Raw genomic sequence first — 17,027 nt, forward strand, 5'->3', positions numbered from 1 at the left:
TAATAATTTTGAGTAATTACCAATAGTCTCCACTGCCTTTAAACTTTTCACATGTCGTTTTTCTTTCGACCTCCATGGTTTTTCCCAAACAAGTTATTTATTCATCATGGTTCGGCCATTACATGTACGCGTATAATATTTTTGAAAATCCAAAATCCTTCCTCCATAATTCCTCCAAGTCAGAACAATAATGAAGCCTTGTTCGAATTGGCAGCTACGACTACGACTGTTGCTAAGGGCAGTTTCAATGCATTTTGCCGTGGAGGCAAAGCCGCAGCCGGCCCTAGCCACTTATTCGGGGTCGGATTGAGCCCTTTTGGCACGAGACAACAATGTGGACCTACATGCTAGAGGAAAATGGGGAAAGCAATGCAGAAGACAGATTCAAAATGATGTACTGCATTGTTGAAGACATTTTGTGTATAAAACCAAAGTTTGGAAGCATCATAATGATATGTATAATGTATGTATTGTGTTGTATTTTTATTTAAAAAGTTGAAGACACCCCATGTAAGGTTTGTTACATCGTCGGAACCAACATAAGTTGTACCGAAAAGAGAAGTGTATTAAAATGGAACACAATAATGTTATTACTTTAAACATTCTCATGTATTTGGTTTTCGTTAAAACTGTAAATTTTATAAAGATGAAAAAACTATATTTGGCAACTAAACTAATAAAATACTACATTGGGATGGTCTTTCAAAAACTCAAATACGTCTTTCCTATTACAGCTTTGTATTGTTTCTTAATGCAAAGAAGTCATGAATGGGACCGTAGTCATGTGGGCAGTTAGTCTTGCGGGGCCAGCAGTCTCGCGAGAATACCGCGAGAATCGTGGGGAGATTCGGTACGCTACCGCCGCGACAACATTTAACGACTTGCCCACAAGTCTAGAGTCACCCCAGCAGTCTCCACCAGTCACAAGCATCATCACCAAGGGCTGATCTAGCACAGAGCGCGAAAGCCTCTATGGCGTTGTATTAGGTCTGTGCCCGCTTAAGGATCCACATGCCCCCCCCCCCCCCCCCCCCCCGCAATATCATTTTCTGTAGAATAGGCCTAGAATTGCCGGTGTCGTATGCAATTGTGTCCGCAATGAAATACTGTCCGCTCCGGACACTTTTGCATATGCAATCGTGTCCGGGGCTATGCAAAAACCGTCCGGTGGACGTACATCGACTGTACATGTATGTGCGCGCGTAAGCGAGCGTGCATGCACTGAACCTACGTAAATGCAGCATGAATATTCACGTATTTTATGATTGCAGCGAATACCCAACGGCCGATTTCCAATATCATTTATGACATGCACTGGGTAAAAAATGGCGAACGTGTTCCGTCGACCAACAAAGGGCGTTTAATTTGATGCAAGGACGGTTTTGCACGGTGGCAGACACAACTGCATATGGGTCATTCCATGTCAGACCAACGCACTTTTTTACCTCATGTCTTCCGATTTTGATAAAAATTGCTGTGCTTGTAGGTCCTAATGAGCAATGAATGCACACCAATTTTCAGCCCGATCGGACTTTCCATGTGGTCAGGGCAGAAACCACTCAAATCTGAAATTTTTGGGGTAAAATACCACCTTTTTGGTAAAAATATGTCATAACCATGTCAATTTTTATCACATACATTATATGCAAATTTGGTATAAAATTGATGAGAATTGCATGCTCAAATCAATTCTTTCATCAAAAATAAATTTTCTGAAATTTTCTGAAAATCAACGAAATAAAAATCATTTGATAGAGCATGTCTTCCTCTATCAGAATCCACTAAGAAACAGTTGGGCTCTTCAAAATTAACAAGTTTATGACTATTTTTGTACAAGTCACTATGATCTTTAATATGTTATCGTGACCTTTGACCCAATTTTTGAAATAACGCATCATTCCAAAAGTCAATGAAATGAAAATCACTTGATAGGGCATGTCATCCTCTATCAGAATCCACTAAGAAACAACTGGGCTCTTCAAAATTTACAACTTTAAGACTATTTTTGTACAGTTGGTAGGTTACAAATTAGTCAATTTATACATGTACTTTACTTTATAAATAAATAAAAATAAAAAACTTTCCAAAGTTACAAAAATTGTTATTGGTTTGGGATTTTTTCATGTTGAGGGCTGATGTGGTCTAACCAGAATCATACTTTAAAATACCAGCAGTGACGCACCCAGGATTTAATTTGGGTTGTGAGTGGAGGGGGGTGGGGGGGGAGGGCATTTTTCTGAAACAAAATTCTTTCCAAGATGGTAAACAAAAAATGTCACCATGCTGCAACTCTGACTTCTTCGGAAGGTTAGCATGCCTTTTCGTGTGCTATACGGTTAAATGGAAATCGCACAGTTAGCACAAAATCTGCTGCTGAGCAGCTCTATTAAAATGGGCACTGAAGTCAGAGTTGCAGCATGGTGAACATTGTTCTTGAAGGTTTCTCAGAAAGTTACTATGCATTAATTTGTTGTTCAAGATTCATCACAGGGGGTTAAAGTAAGACTGCATAAGTTTGTGATCTACTGAAGAAAGGCAGACAGATTCTCCATCTCAACCTTGATGTAATCTCTAACTGGGATCACTAATAATCACAGTGGTGCACCCGAAAGGGGTGGGGGGGGGGGGGTTGGGGACGATGGGTCTGGGGATTGATCCCAGCCCCTCCAAGGTATTCAATTTGTTTGTTTGATTTGTTTTTATTTTTTGTTTTACAATCTTCGAAAGAAATTTTTGGGGAAAATATGGCCCACCCCCCCAAAATAATAAATCCTGGGTGTGTCACTGCTGATAGTTTAGATTCTGATTCTGGTTAAACCACATCAGCCCTCAACAAGAGACAAATCGCAAACCATGAACACTTTAAGTAACTTTAGAAACAGAAGAGTGAGGTTTGTTGGTGGATTTATTATGTAAAGTATATAAATTGACTGGTTTGTGACCTAACAACTGTACAAAAATGGTAATAAAATTGTAAATTTTGAAGAGCCCAGTTGTTTCTTGGTTGATTGTGATAGAGGAAAACATGTTCTATCAAGTGATTTTTATTTTGTTGATTTTTGGAATGATGCATTGTTTCACAAATAGTGTCCACTGCCTTTAAGAAAAAGAACTACGAGGGCAATTGTGATGTACATGTACATAGAGTAAAACATTGCGTTCGGGGCCCACTAAGGGTCCAACACAGGCCCACTAAGGGTCCAACACAGGCCCACTAAGGGTCCAACACAGGCCCACTAAGGGTCCAACACAGGCCCACTAAGGGTCCAACACAGGCCCACTAAGGGTCCAACACAGGCCCACTAAGGGTCCAACACAGGCCCACTAAGGGTCCAACACAGGCCCACTAAGGGTCCAACACAGGCCCACTAAGGGTCCAACACAGGCCCACTAAGGGTCCAACACAGGCCCACTAAGGGTCTAACACAGGCCCACTAAGGGTCCAACACAGGTCCAATAAGGGTCCAACACAGGCCCACTAAGGGTCCAACACAGGCCCACTAAGGGTCCAACACAGGCCCACTAAGGGTCCAACACAGGCCCACTAAGGGTCCAACACAGGCCCACTAAGGGTCCAACAAAGGCCCACTAAGGGTCCAACACAGGCCCACTAAGGGTCCAACACAGGCCCACTAAGGGTCCAACACAGGCCAGAAAATGAAGTCAGAAGTCTTTATCGAGTTAATTTTGCACACTCACTAAAATCTAATTATGTTCAGATAAAACGAGGTTGTGGTACCATAACCCTAATGACCGGTCACCGTCCCGGCCCACCTTATGACTCCCATTATCAAAGTTTGTAGACCTCCAGTTAATAAGATTTTTTTAGGGTCTCTAAAGCCATATTTTTTATGTGAATGAAGACATGAAAGGTTTAAAGATGTGCTCTCTGTTTTTCAGCTCTTTTTGAAAGAAGCCTATTAGTATCCTTCTTGAAAAACCACAATTTCAATTGGCGTTGTATAAAGCTTACTTTCCGGGATTTTTTTTTTAAAGAGGCTTGAGGCTGTTAAGGATTGTTTTTTTATGATACAATTTTTAGCAATAATATTTAGAACTGCTTTTTGCTTTTGGCGCACAATAGTTATGGTCTAGCGCGCGCCCTCTCTTGACTGACACTACATTATTTCATTATGGCGGCCCCCATGAAAGAGGAAAACAGAAAGTGCGGCTAAAGTTTTGGTCGGCTATCTCTCCATGGTGTTGGTAATTGAGATGGCTAAATTGTTGAACACTTTGCAGAACCGATGGAAGCAGTACAAGTATAGATTTGTTCCTTGGATCGCTCTCAACATTCGAAAAGGGTAAGATAGAGAGGTTGACAGACAGGGGACAGTTGGGGTTGGAAACAAGTCTAAAAACAAAAGGTGTGAGTGACTGTGACTTTGTGAGTGTGGCAAAATATTTTCTTGAATTTCCCCCTTTTGATGCGCTGTCCTCTGCTGTGAAAAGAGAGAGAGCATAATCAGAGGTTGGAAGAAGGTGGCGGGTTACATCTTTTATTTTATAGCCATAGCAGCCATAAGTTATAACCATAGGCCTACGTTATATTTATAAATAACGATATAATTTACATCGTTATAACGTAGGCATAGCCTATTTACATTGTAAATGAAATAAGTAAGTCAATAATTAACATAGTGTGTGTTAGCCCTGGTAGGACGTCAGTCAGTGCCACTGCAACGGAGGAGTCCAACCTGGGCTAAGTGTGTGTATATTACAACAATACAATATGCATGTATGTGTAGGCCTATTAATTTACAAAGGCACTGAACACGTTTGGTAATTGTCAAAGACCAGTCTCCTCACTTGGTGTATCCCAACATGCATTAATTTAAATAGCAAGCCTGTGAAAATTTGAGCTGTATTGGTCATCGAAGTTGCGAGAAAATGGTGAAAGAAAAAACACCCTTGTTGGACGAATTTGTGTGCTTTCACAGATAGGAATAAAAGACTTCTGGCTATTTAGAAGTCTTTTATTATTTTACCTTTCCCCTCTAGTGAGAAATTACCTCTTCTCAAAATCTATGCTACTCCAGAGGGATCCGTTTATCACAATGTTTTAACTATCAACAGCTCTCCAATGCTAGTTAAATTTGTTTGGAGTTCATCATGATATTCATGTACAACGTGTACTGTGGTCAATGCAATGGACGGTGTGGTGGTGTGGGTGGAAAAAGGATAAATAATTAACGACTAGACCCACAACCGGGGCGCTGTACTCCTTTAAAGTTTGTTTTGACATTGCAGTTTGTCTAGGCCTACAAGCCACTAATGTCAACAAACATTTTAAAGGAGTACAGTGCCCCAGATACTCGGTCTTAGTAATTGAAGAGTAGGATCATTTACTTCTTGTTGGAAGGATGCTCCGAGTCCTACTAGGCACATTTTTTCGCTCACAGACACAGGGGTAGGAGTTTTTTTTAACCAATATTGTGCCAAATCAACCAGGCAGTATTTGAGACCTTATGACCATATTATGTAAAAACAATTTTCTGAGTGTAGTTCTTGTCATCTTATTGTACACTAAATTTTGGACGATAGAAACGATTTATTTTGATGCATGTGACATGTCCCTTTTTATTGTTGTTTGATATCAATTGGGATGTGGGTGCAATACTTCATTTCAGCTATGTTAATAATATGCTTAAATTACTTTGTCCTGAGTGAATTATCTCCCTGCTTTCAGTTGGCCAGGGCCCAATTTCATGGCTCTGCTTACCGTAAGCACAGAATCGGCGTTTACGAAAGCAGGGAATTCTGTGCTTACGGCAAGCCTATTTAACGGGTTAGCGGTGAATTTTGGTAGCTGCGCGTGCGTACTCCACGTTACTAGGCATTCTACGCTTACAAGGCTAGCGCAGAAATTTGCGCTTGCAAGTAAACTATCGTGATCGTAAGCGCAGAATTCGGCGGTTAGCAGAGCCATGAAATTGGGCCCTGGTTTTTAATCAACTCACTTACAGGAACACATTGAATTCTTTACAGGAAGGTACGAACCGTTGAGATTGATACCAATGATAAAATCATCCATGACCACAAAGTGGAAAAGTCTTTAGTTGATTTCTTCATTGCCCTTTCCAAGAGTAAAACTAGTGACCCCAATGGATTTGGAGATAAAAGTGTGAATGGTCACCAGGGAGATACAACGAGAAAGGTTGGCAAACAATGTTTGCAGTCAGAAGGAGTCATCCGAAAGTGTAGAACTGCTCATGGAAAATGTGTCGCCACCAACTGTAGTCACCAGGCCTCAGACATGAGGGAAGGTCTGAGCGATGCTGGTGTAACATCAAATCTAATGTGTCATGTGTGTATGGCATCAGCATTTAGACAAAGCTTTTTGGGATGGAACAAAGAACTTTCTTGGAAGGAACTTTGTCAAGAAGGATTTGAGCACCTGAAATCTATGCGCCAACAAATAGGCCTAAGCAATGTCCTAAATGTTGTCTGCATGAATAGTATAATTTGGTTGCAGAATAGAAGATGCAACTTGAAAACTGTGAAAGAAGAAGTATTCTCATGGAGTAAGGATTTGTCCTGGTGTTCCCCAGGGCAGTTTGAAACCCACAAGCAGTACTATGTGACTGAGAATTTACACTGGTGTGCCAAAGTAAATGCTAGTTTAACAGCGGCCAATTCAGTTAGAAACTTCACAACAACCATGCCAACCCAGAATCGCACTAATCATGCTCGGACTACAGAGGGCAGTAGAGTAAGCCGCGACAGCCTGGATGTAATGCGTAGGAGCCTTGGTTTCACCGTAGAGCGGCAACCCAGCAGCATTGCAGGAGGGGGAACAGGAGTGTTTGTGACAAGTGGAACTGTCGCTGCAGAGTCTGTCATTGCACTGTACCCTGGCAAGTAATGACAATTTGTAATTGTTCTTTAAATGCACTGGATGCTCTTGATAATTACTCAAACTTATTGTTAGCATTAAAAACTTACTTTAGTATAAAACATTGTGAGAAACGGCTCCCTCAAATAGCGTAGTTTTTGAGAAAGAGGCAATATTTTTTCTTCTTAAAAGACATTAATTGAGAGTCCTTTCTTTTTTCCCCTTTCTTTCTTTCTTTCAGTTTGCCACCATTACTTCCCTCTTTCCCATCCACCAACCCTTATCCTTTTCACTTCAACTGTGGTAGGATGGCTCTGCTGGTAACCTGTCCCATCTTGACACTTTCTTGCAATTTGTTGTAACCTCTTTATATTTTAATTTTATGTAGGGCCTACTGTATGTAAAACCTTTTTTTTAAAACCATTTATCTGTTTATCATCTATAGGCCTACTTTTTGTATCAGTTTTGTGCAAGTGAATGTTATAAAACAAATAATAACCAAAATACTAGTTTGACAGTGAATACGTCATCAATGCAAAAGTTGCTAGGACAACTTTAATAAAGTTGCTAAATTGTTGATTGTTTCTGATTGATTTTTCGCTAACTTACACTGTTTCTTTTTTATTCTAATTTCAGGGACAGTTTATAAATCATGGGAGCCCATTTTATTGCAATCTCTTGCCAACCCTTTCATATTTCGATGCCTTGATGGGACCCTGATTGACGGTAATGACAAGGGACTCTCAAGAATGATTTACAGGTAAATGGTTGTGGGTTTTTTTGGTGCTAATAATCTCCCGATCAGTTGCCAAAGATTTATTGCTTTTGCATTATGTCAGGCCTGGGGTGGATTTCACAAAGAGTTAGGGCTAAAAACTAGTCCTAACTTATGACTAGTCCTAGGAGATATTAACAACTTAAGGCTAGTTCTAAGTTAGGACTTGTAATTAACTCGTCATAACTCAAGTCTGAACTTTTTGTGAATTCCAGCCCAGGAATTTCATCTTTGAGAATTTCATTGGTCAGTATATTGTTTGTGGTGAAACATTGTGCAATATCAACTTGCTGTGTAGATTTTGTTCTTTGGGAATTATGTCATGCTTTATTGGACTGCCACAGGAGTAGATTTGTTGTCAATCAAAAGTCACATGGTCTATAGATCTGAATCAGACTTTAAAGGAACATTACATCATTGATTTTGGTCGCCATCCATACACCGATGTGTGTCAGCACTGTAAACTCAGTACTTTCCCGAGTCCTGTGAACAAATATCACAGGCATATTACTCTGGTGGGATTCGAACCCACGACCCTTGCAATTCTAGAGCAGTGTCTTACCAACTAGACTACCGAGGTGTTGACCGTATATGTTTTATGTAAATCTGTGATCTTAGATGAATTTATTTTTTTAACTTACCAATTCTGCAATGTTCCATTTAATAAATGTAACACTAAGATATAATTGATTTTCTTTTTTTCTTTTTTTACTTCCTAGATCGTGCACCCAGCGAGATCGAATGGGACCCTACTTGACCTCTGACCTCAGCTGGTTGACAAACTCCTTGGCCAATCCGATGGCAATCGGGCAGTACATCAACAATCAAAATACAGGTATTTTATCTGATCATATTTAATAGGGTGTCTTGGCCGAGCATATAAGAGTACAGAACACACGCTCTGGTGTTTATGTTCAACATAGTGTGGGTTCGAGTCCCGGTGGTGACACTTTTAAAACTATAATTGCTTCTCTCCACCCAGGGGTAAATGGGTACATGTGAGGGCAGTCATAGGGCAGAGATGGTTCTTGTAATTGATTTAGCTTGGTAGCGCATATTTGTTGCACAGGCTGTATACTCCTGAGCTGAGATGGTTTAAGGAATGAATTAGTAACCGCCAGATTTTCTTTGTTCAACCCCAAATTAATTGAAATATTGCTCTATTCATTTTCTTGTGTTCCTGTTTAGATAATGAAGCCAATGTAGCATACCAGGAGTTTGATGTTCCAGAGTCTTTCCCATTCCATCTATTGAGATATATCCCCAATGCGTTCTACAGCTCCACATATCAACAGGATGATGCTGCAAAGCAAAGGTGGGGACCAAGTACTGATCCTTGGGGGGAATCGCTTTATTAATGAGATTCTTTATATAACACTGATATTTTGACACACAACTGTATCACAGTATAAAGCACGTTATGGGCCCTAGTTCTTTTAAACATCAATTACCCCAAGGATTTTAATAGGTGTTATAAGAAACCACTATTATTATTATTATTATTATTTATAATTTACTATGTCTAGGTCTAAATCTCAGTCCCTGTGTTTCTTACTGGGAGCTTGTTGAATATTTTTGTCTATTAAAGTTGACAATATTTTGATAGTTGTTATTTTTTACGATAGGTTGATGCGATGTGTTGTCCTGGTGTCTCTAAGAGAGATTCAATGTGGGGAAGAGTTATTCTCATCATATTTCACCATCGTCCACTAATGCCTGGAGTGTCACTAACTGTAAAAGGAACTGCACATATGGTACGATAGATTACCACTGTCCAGAAGATTCCCCACTAATTCTTTCAATAGTTGGTTTTAATCTTGATTGATTGTGGGAATTTTAATTGTACATATTAAGTAATTTTATTGCTGTTTCCTTGATTAATATTAGTGCAATTGATAGCATGTATGGGTATATTTTTTTAGAATGTTAGTTTTTGAGAGGTTGATTTGCATTGTTCAGATCCTGGGTCTTGCAATTGATCGGCGTTTTTTTTTTGGGGGGGGGGCAGCCACTACCATGCTTTTAATCCATTCTGTAGACTGATTTGGCTCTATGCTAACGGTCGGCTGTGCATCACCAGAAATGAAACTATCGGTAGGAACACAATGTGGACTATTTCTTTCTGCCATCATCAGGTTCCTTGTATGCAGTAAATGTTAAAAAGCACTAATAAACAACAGGAACCAGACTATTTTGTTCTCAAGCCTCAGCTTAGTGTGTTGATTTGCATAACAAACAGTCAAAAAGACACAACCAGCTACAATTGTGCCGGTCACAAATTAGATTAATATATTTATTTTTGCATTGCAATAAATGTTGTTCCCTATAAGAAATTTACAAATCTATTTATTTTCCACTACTAATAAAAATGCATTGATTGGTAACCAATAGTTTAAAAGACACTCAGTTACTAGTAAGGCTGAATAAATCAAAGTATCCACCTGAGTTTGAAGAACAATTTGAAGTATTTTTCTAAGCAAAGCTGATAAAACTAATAAGGCGACTGTATTTACCAAGAGGAAAATGAATTTACCGTATTTCTACCACATGAGGGTGCTTTCAATGACAAATTTCCTTTCATCATAGACCTTATCGCAAAAACTTGACACCCGTGCAAGTTTTGAATGATAGTTATTAAAATAAATTGTTGAATGAATAAAAATAATAAGAATCATCTATACATATTCTTACTGTTGACTCTGTGATACATGTACCACTTGAATAAAATGCCCCCAGAAAAAGTGCAAAGAAGGTTATGTTGATGTGTGTTCTCAATGTTTGACCTTGTTTGACCTCTTAAGATGGCAGCTAGATATAATACCAATTAATCATCCTCTGCATACACGTAATCCTTGAAGTTACACCACAAACTATCATTCTAATTGAAAATAAACCAATACACTCTCCATTAGCTTATTCGAAGAAAACTTGTACAGGAAAAGGTTTAATTTCACAAAAGAGTTAGCCACACACATACCACATTCTATTTTATTCTTATTTTTTTCCCCTTAAAAGGCAATGTATACTTTGTTTTTTTGGAACCGTTAGGTGGTTTTATTGCTATATAAATGTATACAATAAAAATAACTCGATTTCAAAATGTAGTCATGTTTTTTTCGATATCGCCGAAAATCCAGAGCACGTAGGAAGAATAATCCATTATTGGAATACACAACCTGAGAATTTTATCTGGCAGTAATGTTTCTCAGATTTACATTTTTTAGGATAAATACTGATATCAAAAGCTGCTGTACTTCTACCAAAAAAGTTTTTATTGCCATTAATTTTAAGATTAATTACCAAACCTATAGACGATGTGACCAACATGTACGTTTACATTCAAACCGCCCTCTGTTGACAAAACATTGTAAACGTTATGTTTCGCCGGGCAAAACCACGCGTAGTCATGGTAAGATTGCGTGTACTTTCTAGCTGGCTAGAACATAGGTTTTGCCCGGCGGTATGCACGCAAATCATGTTATGGTTTTCGAGTGACGTCAGAGGTCACATGGTCTATAACTTCCCTTAAAGCTGTTGTGAGTAAATTACCAGCTTTTATGTGATTGCATGGGTAGAAAGCAAAGAAAATGTCAGCCTTTAGGAGGTGAAAAACATAATATCTTAAAATGCCCAATCTTGATAAGCTATCAAGAGTATTATGAAGTATAATAATAGGGAATACTGCCTGAACATCATAACCACTAACATTAGTCATTACAAAAGTGGAAATTAACTGAAGTCTCATGTGATGATTTTATTTTCTTATTTATATGTGATTTGATTACATATCCAACTGCACAATTATCGCTAATAACGGAGTGAATCGGAACCAAGAAAAACCTCAACAGGGGAAAACCACACAACCAGGTTAGGGACTGAAAACCCAATCCACATGCAAAGCTCCGGTCTGAGGGAGGTGGGATCCAAACCGGGGTCCACAGAGGTGATCCAACCTCTAGGCATCCTGATCCCCAGTGATTTACGGTGAATGGGGTCAATCAAAAACTCTGAGAAGGTACAATGTTCTCCAGAATGCAAACTTCAGTACATCAAAATATCACTTATAAGAAATATAACAATATCGTAAAAAAACTAATCTAGAATTTGATAGATTTTTAGATACTCTCACACTTGTCTATTTGCTTTCTTGTGACGTTACTTCAGCTAGTTTAGCAGCCTGTCTGGCTGCATCAATCCCTGCTATTGTAGGCATACCAAGAGGTATTGAGAGCATGTCTCTCTCATTCTTCAAGATTTTCTCTGCATCCTCTGTGGTTATGACAGTGTTTGGAAAGAAGAAAGAAAAAATGGCATTAAAATACCTTCACTAACCTTTCTGACTTAAATAACAAGTGATGCAATCAAGCTCAATGAGTGTTTGTGGAAAATATCAGTATGGGGAGTTTACATTTTCAAAAATAATTTTGTTGTTGGAGAGTACAGTTCTACAAGGTTTGTTCTTAACTCATTTTGTGACTGGCTAGCGGGACCATTAGCAAATTTCTTTGGCTCAGCAAAAAAAGAGTGAGACACCAGTTGCAACAAGTACAACAAAATTGATGTAATCCAGGCTGGTAGCCGGTTTCTGTTTTGCAAGATTTTTCTGTGCTTAGCAAGTATTTATGCTTACAGATTTTCTGAAATTGGGTCAATTAGCTTGTAGCCTATGCATTTTTCTCTAGTCTACATGTATGTATTTCATTGTGAAGTGTGGTTTTCAAATCTGAACTATCCAGCTCTCTGGTTAAGCTCTCTGGTTAAGAGTCAAATTGTGTGCTGTACTCAACAGTTGTGCATACACCCTCATACTAATTGATTTTTACACTGTATTTATGGCATTTTCCCATAAATAAAGCGCGCTTGTTCAGGCACTTTTTACCATATATCTACTACACGTTGAACATGGCCACGTGATCTCCTCTTGACCAATCAGAACAGATAAAATGATGGGGGGGGGGGTAAGGACGAATATCCATATCAACCTACCTCGTATTCTCATGACTTTGGTCCCATGTGTGTAATCATACTGGTAACCGAGGACGAAAGACAGGGGAACCAGTGGAGCTATTGCGGTTGGATTCTTGCTTTTCAGAAATCTGTGTAAATAATAATATGAAATGTAAGGAACAATTTAAAGGCAAGGTTACCTTTGATTTTTGAACAAACCATTTGATTGTTTTAATCCTATATATATAGTTTTAGATGTGGGTACATAATAAAACTAACACATTCAATTTTTGTTTCGAAAGGTGGTAGCTATTTTGAGTTTAGATATATGGCTGAAAAGCGGAGCAAGCATGTGGACACAGAAATGATAATCCCTAAAGGGAATACACAATCTGAGAAACGCTACTGACAATAACATTCTCAGATTTAAAAAAGATGCTGTAATCTTCCAGCCGTCGATTTCACCAAACTCTTCCTAACTTAGGATTAATCTTAGGACTTAAGACGAGTTAAGTTCCATATCCATAGACGAAGGACGCATTAAAGGCAGTGGACACTTTTGGTAATTGTCAAAGACTAGCCTTCACAGTTGGTGTATCTCAACATATGCATACAATAACAAACCTGTAAAAATTTGAGCTCAATCGGTCATCGAACTTGCGAGATAATAATGAAAGTAAAAAACACCCCTGTCACACGAAGTTGTGTGCATTTAGATGATTGATTATGAGACCTCAAGTTCAAAATCTGAGGTCTCGAAATCAAATTCGTGGAAAATTACTTCTTTCTGGAAAACTATGGCACTGCAGAGGGAGCTGTTTCTCACAGTGTTTTATACCATCAAACTCTCCCTATTACTCGTCACCAAGAAAGGTTTTATGCTAATATAATTATTTTGAGTAATTACCAATAGTGTCCACTGCCTTTAAACCCATCCTAAGTTAGGATGGATCACTCGTCCTGACTCGAGATAGGATTAATCCTAGTGTTTCGTGAAATCGGCTGCAGGGTTAGGATTCTGAATATTTGATTACCCAGCTAAGCATCCTACGAATGCTACTCCGTAGAATGATGCGAACCAGTTGAACATTTCCCTGGCCCCCGACAGCTGCATGGCCATCATCTTCTCTCTCATCTGGTTCTGCATTTGAAGCTGACGTTCCATCTACACAAAAAGATTTATGAAGATTTCATTAACAAATCACTCCTGCAATTAAAACCCCTGAGTGATCACTGGTAACACTAAATCATGACATTTGATTTGTTTTACTGAAAGTACTTGATACCCTAGACTGGACTATTCCACATAACTTTAGGGTGATCAGGTCCCAGAGTTGTGCAGCTTCTTTTTTTGGGACCATACAGGACCAACCAAAGGATGGAACGATGGTTAAGCAGGTGTCAAGACCTGGACTCGAACCCACACTCTGCCGATCAGAACACCCAAACCCAATGATGAGTAAAAATAACACCTTTTCACACTACTCTATATTCCTGTGGGCAAAGTAACACCTTTTCACACTACTCTATATTCCTGTGTGCAACCCCGCGGAATAACGGTGGGCCCTTTCACACTTGGATCACCTTACCCCTGATATACCCCAGGAAATGGGCATACCCTGGGTAATAGCTATCTCGGGGGAATAGCCACCCCTGCTCAGGAGTATGAGTAAGCGGTAAAACCATGGGGGAGGGTTGAAATGAGCAACCAGAACCCCTGGCAGATTGGAACCTAGGTGGGACAGTGTGAAAGTGCACCGGGTATCAGTAGGGTAAACAAAATACTGGGGGTTCCAAACGGCTGTGTCATGGGGATAAGCGATACAGTAATAAAGAAGGGCCAAACCAAAGAAGGGGCTTTAGAGTAGAAACATAATAAATAAAACTGTATTACGTGTGACCTACCACCATAACTTGACTCTCCATCATGAACGACTTGTTCTTTTGGAAACTCTCGTCCATTGCTTTAGCCATCATTGACCCCATCTTGATGAGCTTGGTGTTACTAGCCTTTCAAAACCTTTGAAATCAAAATACAAACGCCATGTGAGTACCTTGCATCCTCGCCAGGGGTGCATTTTCATGTAAGTAACCCATACCCGTTTCGGTTGAACTTGCCATGGGTTAACCACTGACCGAAAGAGTTATTGGTTACGACTGCGAAAACTCATCCCTGACAAACACAACGGGCAAACATTTCCATTCTACTTTTGTTGAAGCCATTGGACACTTTCTGAACAGAACAAAAATTAAAAGTTCACAGATTTACAAATAACTTACAGGGTTTACAGAAATGCGTTACTTTTTTGAGAAAACATTCAAACAGTTATCAATTCTTGATAGCGAGAATAACGGATTTATTTTAAACCCATGTCATGACACAGCGAAATGTGTGGGTTTTCCCATTATTATCGCAACTAATCCAATGTATGCCCATGCCATTATTCTTCCTCTGGAAAAATTTTAAATAAGTGATAAAGACTATAATAAATTAATATAATTAATATACATGTATTGCTTTCAAAAATGGCCTGAATACTGATTGGACCCCCCCCCCCCACGTATCCCTCGTCTCCACACCCATGACTGAGCCAAAATTATCTTGCGTCATAAAGCAAGGCTTGCATCATCTCGTGTGTGGTGGTACCATTCCTTGCTCTCAAGAGTCTACGTACTGGTGGAGTACTATACTCGGTACTGTACGAGGATCCCTGTACGAAATAAATGTAATTAATTGATTGATGTAAAAAATCAAACCTTTAAAAAACACGGGCATGGCCAATTTCCTTCACATTTACTAACGGTGACAATAGATGATCGGTCATAAAATGATCTCAATATTTCCCAAAACCAACCTTTAAAACTTAATCTTTCAGCGGCGATAACATCCAACCTGGAGGAATCTGTGCACTTGTTTTGTATTTCTCTGTAAAGACCACACGCTCACTGCAACAACAGCGTATGCAAGTCAGGGTTTCAACATTCATTGTCCATTGATAATGTACAAGGATTATAGTCTGTGCACAAACACTCATCCCCTGCGCAAACGAGCGCTAGTGGCTCTTTTCGAAACTACGGCCGTGTCCGAAACGACGACTTCGGCTACAGCTACGTCTAGATCAGCGCGTCTACCAGTGTTAAAGAATAGGCAGACGCGCGCGATCTAGCCGTAGCTGTAGCCGAAGTCGCCGTTTCGGACACGGCCTTAGTCTCCGAGGCTGCTTCAGGCTCCACCCCATTGGCGGCCCGCATCGGAAGCCCACTGAGCCCGAGCACCTAGCAGTGGTTTCGGCTTTCCCCCAAAAAAACTTTTTTAAAACTTAGCGTCGGCATGCCTGCCATGCATGCACGGTAGCAAAAGTCACCTTTTCATTTAAAAACGGGTCAAACATTTTTTTTTTTTTTTTTTTTTTCAACAAAAAAACCCCATTAAAAAGCACTACGACAGTGACAATTTCCTGGGTAGGAAATCCAGAACCGCCATCAAAATGGAACACAAGAGATATAATAATTGTAATGCCGCGTCCAGAATCCTGATTAACAATGTTGGTCACTGAAGAAAAACATGCAAACTTCAGTTTTATTTGTTTAGGGGCCAACATGGGGGGGGGGGGCACGAGGTGTGTGAGTTTAGTCCAGGCAATACTTTTAAATTTGGGTCCAGTATTTGTATAGAATAAAATAAAATGTCATGCCGAGATTTTAAACAACGCAAGACCGGCATTCTTATATCAACTTTGTGTATGATTGCAATATTGATCATAAAAGGGAGTTGTCATTTTTTTTTAGAAAACTTAAACAGCAAAGGGTCAGTCCACCCATTTGCTTTAACCTTCATTTTGTAAGTATTTTGTTTTGCATGGGGGGTGGTGCGCCTGCTGGAACCCTCTTATATGCCTATCATCATTGTGTCTAAAATATATTTTGTGTTAGGCCTACGCATAGTAATTTTCCTCCTAGGTTGAATTGAATTGAATTGAATTATTGTCAAAACGGTTTGCAACCTTACCTCTTTTACAAAAATAACTTCCGGGCTTAGAGCCAAGCAGCAACCAATCAGCAATGTTCATAAAGTCTGTTGATTAGCAGAAAACAGGCTAATTAAGGAGCACAGGTAAACACCAGCCAAAATTACATTATTGGTAGCAACTACGTACCCCGGCACTTCCCCTCAATTTTTGCCAAATCTGTTTTTTGTCAAGTCACGCACACTACGGCTAAGCAGCTTTATAAAATTGGGCAAAATTGCGTGCGAGGGCTTTCCCAAAAACTCAGTCAGTTGTGCATGTATGCTGTATTGTCATTAGTGCTGGCCACAATCATTTCAGAGCATGGTCAGAGCCGCTAAATTAGTATGTGCTTGGAAGTTGAAGTGTTTTTAAAATAGCACATCAGCATGCTGTGCGCAAACATTAATTGGCAACACAATGAACAACAACTAACTGCCTTAAAAAAACGAACCAATAATAA

At 39.5% G+C, this 17,027-nt stretch overlaps 2 protein-coding genes across 4 annotated transcripts; one reads left to right on the plus strand and one right to left on the minus strand.

Annotated features, from left to right (window-relative positions):
- The first annotated feature begins 4,148 nt into the window (after positions 1-4,148).
- Positions 4,149-10,876, plus strand: LOC117297518 (SET domain-containing protein 9-like). The gene is made up of 6 exons (XM_033780602.1): positions 4,149-4,304; positions 5,989-6,857; positions 7,472-7,595; positions 8,330-8,445; positions 8,799-8,925; positions 9,236-10,876. Exons 1-6 carry the CDS (start codon positions 4,198-4,200, stop codon positions 9,321-9,323), a joined length of 1,431 nt encoding a protein of 476 aa, XP_033636493.1. The 5' UTR covers positions 4,149-4,197; the 3' UTR covers positions 9,324-10,876.
- A 176-nt stretch (positions 10,877-11,052) lies between these two features.
- LOC117297520 (plasminogen receptor (KT)-like) lies at positions 11,053-16,715 on the minus strand. 3 transcript variants are annotated; one of them, XM_033780606.1, is made up of 5 exons: positions 16,567-16,715; positions 14,463-14,577; positions 13,592-13,722; positions 12,597-12,706; positions 11,053-11,879 (listed from the first exon to the last, which is right to left on the minus strand). In XM_033780606.1, the coding sequence occupies exons 2-5, from the start codon at positions 14,541-14,543 to the stop codon at positions 11,746-11,748; spliced, it is 456 nt and encodes a 151-aa protein (XP_033636497.1). In that variant the 5' UTR covers positions 14,544-14,577; positions 16,567-16,715; the 3' UTR covers positions 11,053-11,745. The 3 variants fall into 3 exon arrangements, with proteins under 3 accessions (XP_033636497.1, XP_033636495.1, XP_033636496.1); XM_033780604.1 differs by lacking the exon at positions 16,567-16,715 and adding an exon at positions 15,413-15,498; XM_033780605.1 differs by lacking the exon at positions 16,567-16,715 and adding an exon at positions 15,315-15,393.
- Between the last annotated feature and the right edge of the window lie 312 nt (positions 16,716-17,027).

Source organism: Asterias rubens, chromosome 12 (genome assembly GCF_902459465.1).
Source record: "Asterias rubens chromosome 12, eAstRub1.3, whole genome shotgun sequence".
Classification (NCBI taxonomy): Eukaryota; Metazoa; Echinodermata; class Asteroidea; order Forcipulatida; family Asteriidae; genus Asterias; species Asterias rubens.

Excerpts from the sequence above, each read along its gene's own strand:
- LOC117297518 (XM_033780602.1), top strand. The coding sequence starts at position 4,198 with ATGGTGTTGGTAATTGAGATGGCTAAATTGTTGAACACTTTGCAGAAC. Across the intron at positions 4,305-5,988 it reads GCTCTCAACATTCGAAAAGG|GAAGGTACGAACCGTTGAGA; the intron begins GTAAGATAGAGA and ends AATTCTTTACAG. Across the intron at positions 6,858-7,471 it reads TGTCATTGCACTGTACCCTG|GGACAGTTTATAAATCATGG; the intron begins GCAAGTAATGAC and ends TTCTAATTTCAG.
- LOC117297520 (XM_033780606.1), bottom strand. The coding sequence starts at position 14,543 with ATGGGGTCAATGATGGCTAAAGCAATGGACGAGAGTTTCCAAAAGAAC. Across the intron at positions 13,723-14,462 it reads TGGAGAGTCAAGTTATGGTG|ATGGAACGTCAGCTTCAAAT; the intron begins GTAGGTCACACG and ends CTTTTTGTGTAG. Across the intron at positions 12,707-13,591 it reads TTCGTAGGATGCTTAGCTGG|ATTTCTGAAAAGCAAGAATC; the intron begins GTAATCAAATAT and ends TTATTTACACAG.